This window comes from Tiliqua scincoides, chromosome 3 (assembly GCF_035046505.1).
Source record: "Tiliqua scincoides isolate rTilSci1 chromosome 3, rTilSci1.hap2, whole genome shotgun sequence".
In the NCBI taxonomy this organism is placed as follows: Eukaryota; Metazoa; Chordata; class Lepidosauria; order Squamata; family Scincidae; genus Tiliqua; species Tiliqua scincoides.
Window position 1 is genome coordinate 154928125 of NC_089823.1, and position 18415 is coordinate 154946539.

Sequence of the window (18415 nt, forward strand, 5' to 3'; positions counted from 1 at the left end):
ATGACATGAAAATGCCCAAATCGATTACACTGTAATCAGCTATTAAGCACCACTGTCACTCATATCAATTAACTGTAGCCTAACTGCATCACCTGCAGTCCCACAGGATTTAATCAACTGTTGCATATAGATGCAGACACAATATTTGATGCTGTCCCACAAAATAATCCTTGTGCGTGCTACGCACACACACTTCAGGGTAAAGAGTCTAGCCTGGCATTTTCCCTGACTTGAAACCCTGGAATGTGCAGAGAGGTTTGGTTACACGAAGGTGAATTCACATATCTGATCCTCTTCTGGCAGGCTGAGGTGGAATAGCCTGGTAATTGATAAGTTGCAAAAGGTTGTTGCTTAGGTACACTGGCTCCCTGAGTTGTGGATGGCTGCATTGGTGAAGTCACAAACAGTATGTTCTTTGATAATACTTTCACACAGGCACAATAGCACTGGACTGGTAAGAGCTGGATATTTCAACTTCTGTACAGGCCCCCTGGAATCTTAAGGTACGTAGCTAGGAGTCCAAGAGCACAATACTATCCCCCAGCCCAGAGTGTGCAGTGCTGCAGATGGGGAATGTGCTGTGTGCTGTTTGCTGGGAGGAGGAGATCAAACTGCCCAGGAGAGATAAGTAAAAGTTTTTTTACTTGCCTCTCCATAGGCCACCTGGTCTCCAATAGTTCTCCTGGGACCTATGCCAGCTGTTTTGCTGGTGCACGTCTGAGGAGACTCCTGGGGGCAGGTCTGGGCTGAAATGAAGGGATAGGATCTTAACATGTGCAGCTGCCACTGAGATTCTCCTCCTCCCACTCCAGGCCATCTGCCTTCAGATGTCTTACTGTGACAACAGCGGACAGCAGAAAGTTCAGTGGTCTGCTGTCACCCACACACAGCCTCCACCCATACACCCACAGCCTCCACCTACACCCACACATAGATGTTTGCAGTGGCAGTCATGGCCCATCGTATGACAGAGTGACTTTTGCGCCATTGGCCTAGGACTTATGGCAGCAGATCTTGAGATCTGCCATTATAAGATCTGCATAGGATTGGGTCGCTAATGTACTTGTCTCTTACCCCAAAATGAACAAGAGCCCGAAATGGCAAGCGTGCTACTCTTTCTTAAGCTACAAGTTTGAACTCATCTTCAATGAATTCAAGCCACAAGGTCCTCTTCAAGACTACCTTAATCAAACTGAGGGAGAAATTTCAAGTAGGTGCAATCGGAACAGTATCTACTGGGAAGATCCTGTCAACCCCCTTGCTCTTACAATTTATTTTGCTTCAAAGTCTAGACTCTTACAGATAACTTCTTATTTCTTCCCTTCCTTCTCCACTAAGATGCCACTCCCTAAACTGTTTCCTTTTCTGAGTCATCAGTATTATTATCAATATGATATATCTTTTAATACCTAGACATGCAAACAAATAGAAGAAGGTTAGAGAGCTCAGTTTACTCCCCAAGCTGACAGGTAAAAAAAATGCTAATCAAAACTTCTGCAAGTGTGGGGGAACCAAGATCACCATAAGCAATACTGAGACTATGGAAAAATACAGAAACCAGATCTCAGTCACTGTTCCCAGCTAGTCTCTCTGTAACCAGGCTTGTTCTGCTTTGTCTGCAGTTTCATCACTAGCACAAACTGTATTTCTTTTTTATTATGACATGTTTCTCAGTTTCATTCCTTCCCATTACAGCAAACCATAGTCCTTGATTCCATTCCACTTCATAGTTCCCAGATACTTAGGATTAGTGGACAATTTTAATGGTTGAGTTGGAAACATGATGTTGACAATCCCACACACTTATAACAAAACTTAATTAGAAGAGCAAATTCACAATGTGTTATGTGCACAAATGGGGCCAACAGCTAATATGAAAACCACAGGGAATAGATTTTAGTTTGATTGGCACCTGTTTAATTTCAGTCTATTATTGCTTTATAGACTCTGATTTGTTACTTCAAGTGTCTCCAGTCTGGAGCAAATCCAAGGCAGGGTATAAATTAGCTTATAAAGTATGTACATAGTTAGAAGACTTACAGCACAATTCTAGATACGTCTACTCAGAAGTTTCACTGAATTCAATGGCACTTACTCCTACGCAAGGATGTAGAGAAATGCAGCCTGTGGTATACATGCTTACCTTGGAATAGGTCCTATTGAACTCCTGGACTTAGTCCTGTGGATAGGTATAGGATTGGGCTGCCAGTTATCTTTAAGGCCAGGGAACAACTATTTTCCCCCCCAAAATAAGTTGTAATACACTGCAACTTATATATACCACACTGTAATGCACTGCATTACACTGTAAGATGCACCCATCTTACATTTCATTCAAACACTTTCAAAAGGGCTACAAGTCTTTACAATTTAATCTGGCTTTCAGTGATCAGGGTTATGCCTTCCTTACTGAAAAAAGAAATTTGAAAATGTACAAATCGACCAGGTCCTAAAGTCATCCAATTTGCATCTTTTACCCAAACTGACTAATGGCTCTGAGTTGTAATAGTTAAAAGCAGAACCTCTATGAGGAGGCGCAGAGCACCTCCAATGCCCAGATACTAGAGACAAACAACAGGGGACAGTCATCTTCATCAACTTTCTCTGAGCACCTGGCTGTTATAAACTGAAGGCTGTATTACATTCTGAGTCAGCAAAGCAATTCTTCTGTTCTCGCCAAAGAATGATTTTTTTTTTAAATTTCAAGAAGAGAATGATCTATTTTTTTTTAAAGAAAGTCTGAGGGCAAAACGACACTTTATCAGCTGTCACTGGAAAACGTTAACTAACACACCAGCTGACGACAGCAGCAGAAAAATATTAACCAAGGAAATTCCCTGAGAACGACGTCTGCCTCTCTCCAAAGCCAAAGAGATGCAAGTAGTAAGGCATATGGGTGCTAATAAGAGGAGGACAAATGAAGCAATGAAGTGGATTTGTGTGAAAGATAACCTCTTGGAATATGGCCCCATTAAGGAGGATCAAGCATTATCTTCCTTCATGACCCCATTTTGACATGCAGCTCTTGGCAAAGCCCTCAGTAAATAGCAAAATGGTGAAGAAATCTGCCTTCTGCCACTGAAGGTTTTATGCCAGATGCTAACTGGTTTCTGGACAATAATGGATTTCATCTTGTCCCCGCACATAAGATTGACAAAAGAGGGCCTCACTTTTTGGCAACTGAAACAAGCCTAGATTTAAGGTCCAAGTGAGATTGAACGAACATCCCTGTAAAGTTTGCTGCTGCATTTTTTTGTTCAAATGCTTTGATAAGTTGGCACAGATTTCAAGTAATACAGTAACATGCTGTGAACAATGGATCTGCCAAAAGGCAGCTCTCTGATCTGATTTTACTCCAAAGGCAGCTCTCTCATCTGGATGTCATTTTAAAAACAGTTCCAGTTTTGAAAATTGTTATGAAGATCAGGTTTGATTTTTCCCTTATTTTGCTCTGTCTGCAAAGAAAAATAAAATAATTTTTTCTTTTAAAAACAAGAGTTTTTAAGTTATGCCTTCCTGTCAGATATTTTGACCCAAAGTTCCAGAAATTTGCTATCTGAATGCGGCGTGGCCTAAATGTTCTGACTTGAATCTCTAAGCCCATGTAAAATGCAAGTACCTGGATGTAACTCTCTGTACAACATGTGACACCTGTTTGACCAATCCTGCAAGCCTAAATGTGCCAAGTCATGATGACACCACTGCCTCAATGTAAGTGAATGGGAAAGGTGACAGGTGCGTCCTGGGAGGTTGATGCAATAGACCTCGTGAGGATGAGGTAATGGGATGAGGTCATCCTCACCCTGACTGGTCATCAAAAGTACTTAAGGAAAGCAGACACAGCCTACCTCATGGGTTGTTGTAGTCGTGGTGAGGAGTCTGGGAGAGAGCATGCTGGAGTACTGAACATCTGTGCTGTTTCTGCTGCCAGAGAGCCTGGCTATCTGTACACTTTGTAAATATAGCTTGGTGGTGGAATTCTGCCTCGTCTGTGTAATTTCTTTGTGGAGGTGTCCGGGATCTCAGCTAGTGCCAGCAGTTCGCTGCACTTTAACTACCTCTATGGGCTTTGCTCGTCGCATGGCCCCAACAATTACAATTTTCAACACTAAAGAAGCTGCCCCCCACCTTTAAATATAGATACAGGATTCCTTCTCTTCCAGTGGAATCAGTGGGACTCAGAGTGGAATCCTATGCAGATTACTTGCAAGGAAGTTTCAGAGTGCTGAGGTGGGCTTACTTCCTAATAGGTGTTTAGGATTGTAAGCACCAGTTGGATCACCTCCAATTTTATAGTTAGATGTGTTTTAGGTGTCAGGCAATAATTCCTTTCAGGAGCGTGAACTGAGAGGGGTGCTTTGGCTCTTTTAAGCCATTTTTATTTGCTTTCAGCTACTGGGGATTGCAAACATTGTATGTGATGGAACTGACTAACAGCCTAATCTTTCCAGCACTGAAGCAGCCATGCCAATGCAGTGTGCGATGCATCCTGCTGTGGGGAGGCAATTATGCAGGCCTCCTCAAGGTAAAGTGAAATTTGTTCCCTAAACTCACAACTCCATTGTGGCTGCACTGACACTGGAAAGTTGGTTAGGATTGGGACTATGGGCGCAATCCTAACCCCTTATGTCAGTGCTTTCCAGTGCTTTCCAGCACTGACATAAGGGCAATGCAGTTCTGAGGTAAGGGAATAAACATTCCCTTATTTTGAGGAGGCCTCCATGAGTGCCCCCTAACTGCAGGATGCAGCACAGGTCCCAGTGGCACTGCTATGCCAGTGCTGGAAAGTGCTGATATAAGGGGTTAGGATTGCGCCCTAAGTTGTTTAAGTTGATTGCGCCCTAAGTTGTTTAAGTTTGCATTCAGAATTGGTTTAACATGAGATGACTGAGGGCCCAATCCTATCCAACTTTCCAGAACCGGTGCAGCCAGAATGCAGCTCAAAGGTAAGGAAAATCAGGAGTTTTGGCTTACCTTGGTAAGTCCTGTTCCTGGTGGAGACGGGGCATTCCTGACAGATAGGAATGCCCCTTGTCATTTCATGTAGGCAGGTCAAGCCCAAAAGGAGGGTGGAGTTCCCTGTGTGTGGGGACCAGGACCCAGACTAATAGCCGAGCCACAGTCCTCCGAGAAAACAACTTAATAACTGGTAAAGGTTAAACTTCAGAGAGAAAAAGGCAGAAAACACCCCGGGTAGAACAAAGGTCAGCCAGGCCCCAACCACCAGTGTTAGCCCATTATGTGTAACTAACTTAACTGGACCAGAAGGGTGCTGAGTCCAACGAATGCCAGAAGTCCAGGAATGCCCCTGTCTCCACCAGGAACAGGACTTACCAAGGTAAGCTAAAACTCCTGATTTCCCTGGTGGAGACGGGGGCATTCCTGACAAATGGGATCTCCCTGAGTAGTAATTCCTGAGTTGGGTGGGATCAAAAACACAGAACATATTAAATGCTAAGCACCTTCTGGAGGACTTTACATCTGAAGGTGGCATCCGCAGAGGCGTGAGAACTAACTTTATAGTGCTTCAGAAAAGTATGAGGTGATGATCAGGTAGCTGCTCCACAAATCTCTGACAAGGAGGCAATGCCATCAAAAATAGCCAAAGTGCCTGACCCCCCTCAGTGAGTGAGCTTGGGCAAGAAGTGCAAAAAACTACACTATCTTTGTGAAACTCTACAAGCAAAAGTGATAGCCATCAGGAAGGCAGTCTTACGAGAGAGCAGATTTAAAGGGATTATCGCTAAAGGCTCAAAGGGAGCACTAGACAAGGCTGTAAGAACCTTGAATAGGTCCCAGGTCGGAACTCTGTGAATGGGAGGAGGATTAATCAGTGCCCTTTAAAAACCATTTAACATGTGCGTTCATCAACAGTGACAGATGATCTCCCACTCCTAAAGTGCATGAATTGCCGCTACCTGGCATCACAGGGTGGAGGTCTTAAGGCCCTTATTTAACCTGTCCTATAAGAAATCAAGAATAACAGAGACTAACGGGAAAGTTGGCTCAAAGCCCGTTTTTCTACACCAGGGGCGAAACCTCTTCCATGTGGTTCTGTAAACCCTACTCTTGAAAGAACGTCTAGAACAGAGATATCAAACATAAGGCCGGGGGCCGGATGCGGCCTGCGGAAGCTTTTTATCCGGCCCTCAGGCTCTCAGCTGCTGAGGTGTTACTGATGAAAAGGCAGCCCACATCAAAATTGGGCTCTCTCATAACTTGAAATATGATCAATATTTGCGTATTTTCTCTTCTGTCATTTGCAGCTAATGAGTTCCTAAACGAGAAAAAGTGCTTATTTTTGGTTATGACCTGTTTAATGACATCACTTCCCACTTAATGACATCACTACTGGCCCTCAGCAGGCATGATGAATACTATTCGGCGCTCTGTATGAAATGGGTTTGACAACCCTGGTCTAGCAGATAACATGGTGGAGATTACCCTCTGAGAAAACCCTAAGCATTGAAGCTCTAACCTTTCAACCTCCACACAGTCAGATGGAACTTGTGTGACTGTGGGTGGTTTAGCGGACCCTGGGACAGTAGATCTATTCAATGAGAAATTTCCCAAGGAAGGAAGAACTGATAGTTGTAGTAGATCCGGGTACCAGGGCCTTCTTGGCCAGTTTGGAGCAACTAGGACCACTGACGCCTTGTATGATCTTATCAGTCTGAGCACTTGTGTTAGGAGGGGAACTGGAGGGAAGGCGTAAAGAAGAGACTTGGGCCAAGGGCTCGATAATGCATCAATTGCCTCTGCGTTAGGATTCTCCAACCTGGAGAAGAATCTCACCACTTGGGCATTTTTACCTGTGGTGAACAGATCCAGTACCGGTAGACCAAAGCAGGCTATGAATTCTGAGATTTGAGGATGCAAATGCCATTCTGCCTCCGCAAGCCTTCTTCGACTTAGCTTCTACCTTCAATTTTCCCGCCAGATGTTGGGGACTTAGAGACAGAAGATTTCTTTCTGCCCATTGAAGGATCAGGTTTGCTTCCCTCATCAACTGCCTTGACCTTGACCCCCCTTGGTGGTTCAGGTAGGCCTTGGCCGAAACATTATCAGTCCTGACTAAGACATGTCCCTGGTGCAGAAGAGGTTCAAAATGGGCAAGAGCTAGCCGGATCGCTCTCAATTCCAGCAGATTGATGCTGAGATGATTCCAGAGAGGATCAACATCCCTAAATCAACCCCCATTCAGGTGAGCCCCCCATCCTATTAGATCTGTAGTTAGGACTATTTTGGTATGAAGGTGAAGACTGACCTCTAGGGCTAACCGGTTCTCAGTCAGCCACCACCATAGGTCCTTCTTCAATGATGGAGGGACCTGAACCCTGAGTTGAGACCTCCTCTCTATTAGATTTGTATAAGGGGACAGAAAGTGCTGAAGTTTCTGAGTGTGAAAACTTGCCCAGTTGAAGACACAAAATCAGCATCCCCTGAAGCTTGGCAAGTGTCAAGAGCTCCATGTGAGTGGCTCCCAGTACCTGGTGCAACAGTTGTATGATCTTCTGTTGTCTGTTGTTGAAGAGGTAGGCTCGAAACCTCTGGGTATCAAACTGTACTCCCAGATATTCCAGTACTTGGGAGGGAGTCAGCACGCTTTTCGTTTCGTTGATGACAAAGCCATATTATCTGAGACACTGTACTGTAAGGGTGGTGTGCGACTGAGCTAAATTCCTGGACGACGCTTTGATCAGGATGCCGCCCAGGTACAGAAAAAGGTGAAGGCCCTGGAACCTGCAGTGTGCTACCAGTGTCATTAGGATCTTGGTGAACACCCTGGTTCGTTTTGGGACCAGAAAAAAGACTGAACAGACCCCAGAGTTCCTTTCTGGCAGAGGAACCTCTTCTACAGCGCCTATGGAGAGATGATGATTTATGGCATCTAACACAGCAGCGTGTTTTGCTGGTACCCTGGAGAAAGGAGCATGTCCAAACCTGTCTTGGGGCTTCTTGAGGAACTCCAGGGAGTAACCTCTGCTGACAGTCTCCAGGTCCCAGGCATCTGAAGTGATTTGATGCCATGGGGGACAAACTGCAGAAGCCTGGCTCCTACTGGAACTGGGGGGGGGGGACACCTGGTATCATCCCGAATTGACCTTAGAAGATGTAAGGTTTGAATTGGCCAATAGAGAGGAGTGGAATTTTCCCTGCTTCTGGGGGAATCTGCCTTTGTTCCACTTAGGCTTAAATCTGTTTTGTTCTCTAGGTTTGCCTGAGGGACAAAAGGAGCAATAAGGCAGGTTGGGTCTAAATTTGACCTGCCTTTTGGGAGCAGAGGGCAAAACCTTTTGCTTGTCCTTATTTTCTACAAGGACAGGCTCGAGAGACTGCCGAAGAGTTTGCCCCCAACAAAGGGGGTACCTACCAGCCTGCTTTGTGAACTGGAATCGGCATCCCAAGAGCGAAGCCACAGGTTACGCCTAGCCACTACATTGGACACCATGGCCCTGGAAGAGAACTGGAGTGCGTCCAAGGAGGAGTTGGCTGCAAACGCTGCTGCCAGAGAGACCTTTTTGAGGGAGTCTTTGATGGCTTTAGGGAGAGAAGGACTGGAATTAGCCAGCTCGTCATCCCAAAGGAAAGTAGCTCTAGCAAAGATGGAATTAGCGGCCGCAGCTCGCAGAGCAAAAGAGGAAGCCTCAAAGGCGCTTTTAAGAGCTGCCTCGATTCTCTTATCAGAGGGGTCTCGAGGTCCTCCCTCCCCTTCGGATGGAATATAGCATTGGTGGCCAAGGCTACGATTGGGGCATCAACAGAAGGTGTCTTCAGCTTCTCAAGAACCTCCTTAGGAAGGGAGTAGAACCTGTTGACCAATCTAGCATCCTTCCTGCCATGTAAAGGGGCTGCCCACTCAGATTCTGTCACCTTAAGAAAAGCCTCAGGAAAGGGTACCTCTGCCTGGCGGAGAGGCCCTTGAGGAAAAAGAGGCCTTCCAGATGTAGAGGACAGTGCAGCAGAACTAGTCTCACCATCTCATTGCGCCCTTAATCTCACCATTCTCATTGCACCCTTAATTAAGCAACTGTCATTCTCACTGAAATGGTCCACAAGCTCGGTTCACATTTGCTCAACCCACATTCTCAAAACAGAGGTGTGATTTGGTGCTCCTCTCCATTGAGGGGCAGCTCTAGGCAGAATCAATTTTATGGGGGCAAAAGAAATTTATCTGAACCATTTACATACCATGTGGGTCAAATCCCACAGCTCCACTCTGTACTGGCAGCTGCCAGATATGTTGCAAGAGTCTCTGCTTCAGATTCATGTATGAGATAAGCCAGCCTCTCCAATATCTAATGTAACAATGACAAACCACACACACCCACCCCAATTAAATCATCCCCAGTATGACATAAAGGACATTTTACCTTTAAAAGCTTCTGTAGCACCTGGCGCATGATTCTTATCAGGGTGAAATTTCAGTGCTAATTTCCGATAAGCCTTTTTCAAGTCCTCTTCAGAGGCATCTCTGCTCACGCCTAGAATTTCATAATAGTCTTTACATTGTTTTACCCTAAAAAGTTAAAAGACGAAGGCTGCTGTTAATGGGAGATAAATTAGCTACTTACCTTTAAGCAGATGCACTTGCCATTCTCCACAACAAATTAAACTCAAGTTAACTTTGTTCTCCAATTATACTTCCTCAGTGAGCTCAAAAGTATGCACTGATGTGATGTCCTTCACACAACCCCAATTCAAATGCTTTTTTTTCCTGTCATGAGACTTGGTTGCACAGCTTTACAATGCGCAGCTCCTTTGCAAGGAGTAAGCAGCTAAGGGCCCTATCTATCCAACTTTCCAGCTCCAGTGCAACCGCAATGTAGCCCAGAGGCAAGGGAACAAATGTTCCCATACCTTGAGGAGGCCTATGTGACTGTCCCCCCCACCGCAGGATGCAGTGCATGCCCCACTGGTATAGCTGCACAGGCCCTGGAAAAATGGATAGGATTGGGCCATTAGGCTGCTATCTTATGTAAATGGCTTTGTGTACTACTACTACTACTACTACTACTACTAATAATAATAATACAGGTATTTATATACCGCCTTTCTATGTCCTCAGATTTCTCCTCAGACTTTATTCAAGGCGGTTTATAGGCAGGCTAATTTAAATCCCCTTAGGGATTTTTACAATTGAAAGAAGGCTCTATCTTTCAAGAGCTACAACAATTCAGATGTTTCATTGTGATCTGGCCTCCATCCTCCCACGCTCAGAGCAGATGGAATAACTCGGCTCAGCTTGTCAGCTGCTTCAAGGTCCCATGGTGCCGGTGGCCTCGAACTGGTGACCTTCAGATGTTATCTTCAGGCAAACGGAGGCTCAACCCTCTAGACCAGACCTCCTGCCCACTACTCTTTGTTGAAAACCAGTATATAAATATTCTTACTCTTATTCATCATCATCATCATCATCTGATGTGTTTGATCAATCATAATCATTTGATCAATTCCTGTTCTGGGAAGAGGGGAGGGGGGCACTCATCACTGATGGGTAGTCCCTCCCACTACAAGAGGCAGGGCCGAAATGGATTTGGTCTCTTCCCAGGGGGAGAGCTTCCCAGTCCCCAGTCTGTGTAGCCAAGCCAGAAAACCAGGAATCCTCCTTTGCTTCCCACAGTACCGCAGTAAACCTCTCAAATACTCAGAGAAAAATTGTTTAGAGAAAGCAGGCAATCAACAATGATGCGTAGCAGGGGAAAGGCCTGGCTGCCTACTCCATCACTGGCTGTCCAGTCTACCACCCCGCATGTGCTGATGGTGCTGTGACAAGCTGACGATAGAGTGGTGGGCTGAATGCCCCCCTTCCCTCTTTCCAGAACAGGAGATTCACAGGTAAGGAATTCCTTTTTCTCTGTAAGAGGGAGGGGGACATTAATCACTGATGGGATGTGAAAGAGCACTAACTTAAGGGAGGGTAGAGTCGGACTGCACCTCACAACAGCACCACCTTCTACAGGACCCTTCTGCAGAAGGACACTGTGGCCAAAGAAGCATTGACCCTGTAGTGCCTTGTAAAAGTACTTGGGGAGGACCAGGTAATAGCCCTGCAAATGTCCCCCAGGGAGCCCACTCCCTCGAATGCTGTCAAAGTAGCTGCCCCTCAAACAGAGTGAACCATAATGCCAGGGGGAGGTTCCTTTCCTGAAATCCAGTGGGAAGCCTCAATGGCTGTCTTCAGCCACCTGGAAAGCATTGTCCAGGAGGCGTACTACCCCACTGCTTCTCCCCTGAAATTGATAAAAAAAGGGCATCCATTGTACATAATGTCTTAATGTGCTCCATGTAGAAACTGAGCACTCTATGGACATCCATCATGTGCCATACCCTCTCCTTGGCATGTGTCAGGTTGGGGCAGAGAAAAGGAAGCACTACTTCCAGAGTCCTGTGGAACCAGGTATTTACCTTTGGAATAAAGGCCAGATCTGGCCAGAGCACAACCTAGTCCTTGTGGAAGGTGCATAGGCTGATGTTCACTGAGGGCACTACAATCTCAGAGACCCTTCATGCCAAGGTAACTGTGACCACCAGAAACGTCTTGAGAGAAATCTTGGCCATGGGCTCAAAAGACAAAACCATCATGGCCGCGAGGACCCTATGGAAATCCCAGCCAGGGTATTGATGTACCATGGAAGGATTGAGAAGTATCACCCCTTTCAGGAAACGCTTAGTTCTAACTTTGGTGGCAGAAACATCCCTCTGATATACCAACTCCTAAACTTCTTCCAGGTTGATCCGTAGATCCTCCTGGTCAATGCCTTCCTCGAAGTCAAGAGGGTGGCCAAAACTCCCTCAGGGTACCTGCACCTGGTTAGAGCCTCCCATTCAGCCTCCAGGCTTCCTCCAGTACCTTCCCTTCTACAGCTGGAGAAGATTCAAAAACCATAGGCATCTGGGCCAGAGCAGGGCAATGAGAATCACTGCTGCCTGCTCTACCCTGATATTTTTCAGACCTAGTCTGCAAACTATTTCCCTGAAGACTTGGAGATGCAATGGCCACTGTGTTTCACTCACATGCTCCCTGATCAGCCATTTGGTGGCTACATCTGTCACCCAAGAGATGCTTGGCCCTTATACATGCCAAGTGTTCCTCTGCCCATAGCAGGAGCCGGCTAGTCACCTCCATGATCTTTCTGGAGCGAGTACCGCCCTGGAGGCTGACAAAGGCCTTGGCAGTCAAAGGCTTTGGCACTCAGTAAAACTGTCCTGATTAGCCCATGCCTCCCTGTTATCACTGCTTGAAACCTCTGTGGGACATAAGAACATAAGAACATAAGAACAGCCCCACTGGATCAGGCCATAGGCCCATCTAGTCCAGCTTCCTGTATCTCACAGCGGCCCACCAAATGCCCCAGGGAGCACACCAGATAACAAGAGACCTCATCCTGGTGCTCTCCCCTACATCTGGCATTCTGACTTAACCCATTCCTAAAATCAGGAGGTTGCGCATACACATCATGGCTTGTACCCCATAATGGATTTTTCCTCCAGAAACTCGTCCAATCCCCTTTTAAAGGCGTCTAGGCTAGACGCCAGCACCACATCCTGTGGCAAGGAGTTCCACAGACTGACCACGCGCTGAGTAAAGAAATATTTTCTTTTGTCTGTCCTAACCCGCCCAACACTCAATTTTAGTGGATGTCCCCTGGTTCTGGTATTATGTGAGAGTGTAAAGAGCATCTCCCTATCCACTCTGTCCATCCCCTGCATAATTTTGTATGTCTCAATCATGTCCCCCCTCAAGCGTCTCTTTTCTAGGCTGAAGAGGCCCAAACGCCGTAGCCTTTCCTCATAAGGAAGGTGCCCCAGCCCCGTAATCATCTTAGTCGCTCTCTTTTGCACCTTTTCCATTTCCACTATGTCTTTTTTGAGATGCGGTGACCAGAACTGGACACAATACTCCAGGTGTGGCCTTACCATAGATTTGTACAACGGCATTATAATACTAGCCGTTTTGTTCTCAATACCCTTCCTAATGATCCCAAGCATAGAATTGGCCTTCTTCACTGCCGCCGCACATTGGGTCGACACTTTCATCGACCTGTCCACCAGCACCCCAAGATCTCTCTCCTGATCTGTCACAGACAGCTCAGAACCCATCAGCCTATATCTAAAGTTTTGATTTTTTACCCCAATGTGCATGACTTTACACTTACTGACATTGAAGCGCATCTGCCATTTTGCTGCCCATTCTGCCAGTCTGGAGAGATCCTTCTGGAGCTCCTCACAATCACTTCTGGTCTTTACCACTCGGAAAAGTTTGGTGTCATCTGCAAACTTAGCCACTTCACTGCTCAACCCTGTCTCCAGGTCATTTATGAAGAGGTTGAAAAGCACCGGTCCCAGGACAGATCCTTGGGGCACACCGCTTTTCACCTCTCTCCATTGTGAAAATTGGACCATGCAGATGTCCCTCAGTTCCAGCCAGTTGATACTGTTCCTGTTCTCTTTGCCAGTCTAGGTTCCCTGTGCCACATTCTGATCCATACGTGCACCCCAACCTATCAGACTGGCATCTGTGGTGATAACAATACAAGGTGGGACCCCCAGGATGGCCCCCTGGGCAAGCCTCCCCAAGGCCAGCCACCAGCCTAACTTCAGTATCCGGTACTCTGGGATCTTGACCTGGATCTGGGCCCTGTGCTCTATCTGATGGAGGTTAGGATGGAGGCGATTCTAAAGATATTGTAATCTGAATTGGAACCATGAGGTAATGGCCTATCAAGACACCATGAACCCCTGTAGCCTGGCGAGAGCATGAGGTCCATCTTGTTTGCCTCCCCTGTCCTGCTGACCAACTGGGACAGTAATTTTTGGCACTCTATAGACAGAGAAGCCGAGAACGCCCTCATGTTGAACAGGAGACCTAGGTGCTCTACCACTTGGGTGGGGACAAGCAAGCTCTGTTTCTCGCCGACCACAAGGCCATGGTCCAGGAGACAGTCTAGGTCATCCTGACACGCTCTGGCCTGAGATTCTGTGGAGGACCTGATCCAGAGGACATCCAGGTAAGGGTGAAACACCATAAAGGCGCAGATGAGCCACCAGGATCTCGGAGAAGACCTCAGGTGCTGCAGTTAAACCAAGTGGCATCAATCTGTATTGGTAGTGCCACTTGCCATAGCAAAAGCACAGGAACTTGTGTGGTGGAGGTGTGGGATCGGGATATGGAGGTATGTTTCTGTCAGGCTGGATGCCAGAACATGCTGTTCCTCCAGGGCTGCCACTACAGAACTCCAAGACTCCATCCTGAACTTCTTTTTCTTCAAAAACTTGTTCAGCCATTGTAGGTCCAGGATGGCCTTCAAGTCCCTGTTCTGATGAGAACCAAAAACAGAACTGAATATACCCCCTTGACCCTCTGCTTGGGTGGCACTATGTCGATAGTTCTAATGTCAAGGAGATGTTTGATGGCCATCAACTTCTGATGGTTTTTCACCAGATCCCTTGATACCGGAACTGGCCAAAAACACTCTCAGGGCAAAGCCCTGTGACACCATCTAATGGACCCATGCATCAGAGGTGGACCATAGCAGACGGTTTGTGAATGCCAACACAGCCACCAATGGGGATGGACTCATCTCCAGGTCTGGCGTCATGCATTTCTCTGGTCTTTACCAGATCTGGGGGTTTGTGAGCTGGAGGAGCCAGTGCCCCTGCCTCTAGGAACACCCCTGGTCCTGTTCCACCTGTTCCTTCCCCTCTGTGAAGAGTCTCCAGTACAGGGACCTGAGCAGAAGGGCTGAAAGGAATGAGCCTTGATTTTGGTGAGTTACTTCTTCCCAGGGGTAAACCTTGTGCTTGTCCTTAGTTTCAATTAAGAATGGATCAAGTGCTTCCCCAAAAAGCTTGGAGTCTTGGAAAGGGACTCCTACCAACCTGGTAATGGAAGCGGAGTCCCCCTCCCACTGTCTGAGCCAGATATCGCGTCTGGCCATCAGGATGGCAGCCATAGCCCTAGCACTCAGCTGCATGGAGTCAGAAAATGAGACAGCACAGAAAGCAGCCGCCAGTGAAAACTCCTTCAGACAATCCTTTGCCTTCTTGGGAAGCTTATGCTCGGAAGCAGCTGGTTCTTCCACCCCTACAAAGGTAGCGCATGCCATGATGGAATTAGCTGCTGCTGTCCTGAGGGCCTGTGCAGAAGCTTCCAAGTTTCTTTTAAGGGAGGTGTCCACCCTCCAATCGCAGGAGTCCTTAGGTCCCCCTCCCCCTCAGATGGCAGGACCGCTGCAGAAGAGATGGTTATGATGGGTATATTGATTGAGGGGATCTTGCGACACTGCATAGTCTTATCAGGCAGGGTGCATAACCTGTCAAAGATAGTGACGGTGTGCTTGGGGTGTATGGGATGGGCCCACTCATTATCCAAGACACGCTGGAAGGCCTCAGGGGAGGGTACCATCTCTGGCTTGGCTGGCCCCTGATGAAAAAACAAAAGCAACAGTTATGCCCAGTTTGCAGCTCCACAAGCAGAGCGTTGCTGAGCTGAGCCTGCTTGGAGGGCTTAAGATCAAGGGCCTGGGAGGCTTTGACCACACCCTGGGAAAGATCCCTATGAGGAAAAGTCTGGCCAACTATGAGACTCAGATTCCTCTTCATCTGCCCCTTCCCCAGACAACTCCCCTTCTTCCAGTTGGAGGATGAAGGAGTGGAGCTAAGGTCCAGAGGGCATTCCTTCTTTATGGACTTTGTATGCAAAGCCTTAGGTTTAGGCTTTACTTTCCCCATCCACCCCTTGGGGAGTTTAGGGGGGGAGGGGATGAATCTGCATCATCAGAGGAGGAAGAAGCCTCTGCGAATGCCTTGGGGCTGAGCGACCTCTTGCATTTTGCCTTGCAGTGGGGAGGAGGCAGGCGCTGCCTGGCATGCTTTAGTGATGTTCTGTAAGCATAATTCTAAAGCCCCCTCAACCACCTCTTTGACCAATTTTGTCAGCTTGCTCTTAGGAGGTTTGCCCTTGCGACTTCTGGGTCTCTGCCCAGGTGTGTGGGGGGGTGAGACCCTGCCCTGCTCCCTCTGCAGATGACCCACTCTGTACCTGTATCCGTTGTGGTTGGAAGACACTGTGGAAGGAACTGTGCTGGACGGGAACTCTTCCACAGTACTGCACCTGTTGTGCCAAAATGGTGGGTCGCTCCACTGCCATAGGAGGCACGGTCGCGACCAGGTCAGGGGCTGACCGCCACTCTGGACCCTCGGGAGGCTCTGAGTAGCAGCGGCGTGCCCTCGGGGAAACGCTCGTCTGCACTCTCCCGCACTCTCCCGGTAAGGCCTCACTCTGCTGAGAACTCCTGCTGCCGGTTTGTGGAACTGTGCTGGAGCGTCCGCAGGGTCCCAGAGGCCTCCTGTTTCAGTTGGAAAGCTATTGAGGCCTGTAGGCTTAGGCCCAAACCGAGGCCTGTAGGCCCCAAACCCTCCGTGCCAAGCCTGTTCCTGGCTAAGGAGGGAGAGAAGTGACCAAGGCAAGAGGGAAGGCGAAAATGCTGAAGAATTCCAGAGGAGACTGCTGAGTTGGATAGAACTCAGCTTCCACACAATCTGCTCTGTGCAAGGCAGAGCCGAAACTGGGGACTGGGAAGCCCTCCCCCTGGGAGGAGACCAAATCCATTTTGGCCCTGCCTCTTGCAGTGGGAGTGAAGTGTTTCTTGCTCCCCCAGCTGCAGGATCCTCTGATACCCTAGCATGGGAGTCAGGGGGCACCCTTCCAGTAATGACTATGCAGATAACTGCCCATCTCCTTCACTGCTTCTGGCTCCATTTGTTCCCCTTTGTGTACTGCCACAGTTACCCAGCACAGCAATTCTGCTTCCTTTGCCTTGAAATACTATGTCATATTGGTGGGCAGGACTCTCAAGTGATTTCCATATTAGGATGCCTGGGAAAACATAATCACTCCTATCCATTGGCTTATTGTAAGTGCAAGATTCACAGCCCAATCCTAACCCATGCTGGAACGGGCAGGCCAGCTGGCCTGCCCTGTATCCAGCACAGTATTGGGGCTGGCTGCAGCTCAGTCCGGGGAACGGGAACTGATTCCTCTTACCCCAGGTAACACAGCAGCAGCCCCAATGGGGCTACACAGATCTGCATCACCTAAAGAGGTGGTGCAAAGCCAAGCAGCCTGGCACTGTGCCGGGTCACCCCGGAGTGGGGTTAGGATTCAGCCCAAGTGCCAGATCCTGGCCCCACCCCCCACTCAGCCCTGGGTTGCCCATGGGCCCACCCATCATCCACCTTCCCCCCATCCTGGAATGCCTCCATTCCGCCCTCCCCAGACCCCTGTTCCAGCCTTACATGGCCGGTGCACACTCACCTCTCCTCCAGTGCAACAGAGCCAAAGGCGGCCTTCAAAGGCCAGTGCACATCCGTGCACCAGTCTCCCAATTCCCGAGATAGCGCAAAAATGCCTTATGGCACTTTTGAGACACCTCCAGGCTGGCGCAAGGGATTGTGCCCTCAGTAGCATACATGGAAATGCCCTTGCTTGAAAGGACTTCCCTGCACATTTCCATGGAAAAAGCAGACTCACCTGCTCAGTCCTTTGTGAATTTGATAACTCCACTGAAATGAATGCACCATGTGGAGTTCTGAGCAGGGAAGCACACTGTGCACATGATGCACTACTTCCCTACAATATGCACTTTAAAGGCTTCCAACATACAGCTTCTTACGTGGATTAAACAAGAATATATTACATTTTCATGCTTACAAAGTCTCACAATGCCAGTTATGAAAACACAGTGAAAGGCATTGCTCCTGAAAGTCAGAGCAAAGCTGAATCAACCCAGTGAAAATATTGCCCCCAAGTGACAGTAGTCTGCATTGCATGAAAAGAAAACTAGGAAACAGCTTGACTCAACATTTTACCAGTCCAGAACCTAATTTTAGACTTTGTCATTAGCTTTGAAAATCCAGGTTTGTTAAGAAGACAGTTTGCAAGGGAGCAACTGATCTCACATGAAGTACTTTTTCTCTCAGACAGGCGTTTATGGACTTTTTTTTTTTTTAAAGAAAGAGATGAAGGTTTCCATTTATAAGGCTGCCAATTCCAAATATACTTGGCCTGGGAGCAAGACCTGTTACAATGGGCTTACTTCTATGTAAACATGCATAGGACTACACTGAGAAGATGACGATGAAAAAGGTCTGAACTGAAGACTTTCCAGAATTTATGCAAGTCGCTGAGTTATTTTGAAAAGCAAGGACTTCAGTTGTAGAAATAAAACGTGCCCAATGCCAACCATAAAACATAAATAATGATTTAATTATTTCTAGATCACAGAAATCTTTACTGAGGAAGTACTGATGCTATTATTTCCATTTTATAACATTTTACTGTTATATATTTTTATTGCCTTGTGCTGACCTTCCATTTCAATGTGTTTTATTGACTGGTTTATATGTTGTA

General features: G+C 47.4%; 1 protein-coding gene across 1 annotated transcript in view; it reads right to left on the reverse strand.

The window, feature by feature from the left end:
• DNAJB12 (DnaJ heat shock protein family (Hsp40) member B12) overlaps window positions 1-18415 on the reverse strand; it is a 56949-nt gene that overhangs the window by 27376 nt on the left and 11158 nt on the right. Inside the window, exon 3 of the mRNA XM_066619713.1 lies at window positions 9375-9520. Coding sequence (XP_066475810.1) covers window positions 9375-9520 — 146 coding nt within the window. The remainder of the gene's footprint in view (window positions 1-9374; window positions 9521-18415) is intronic.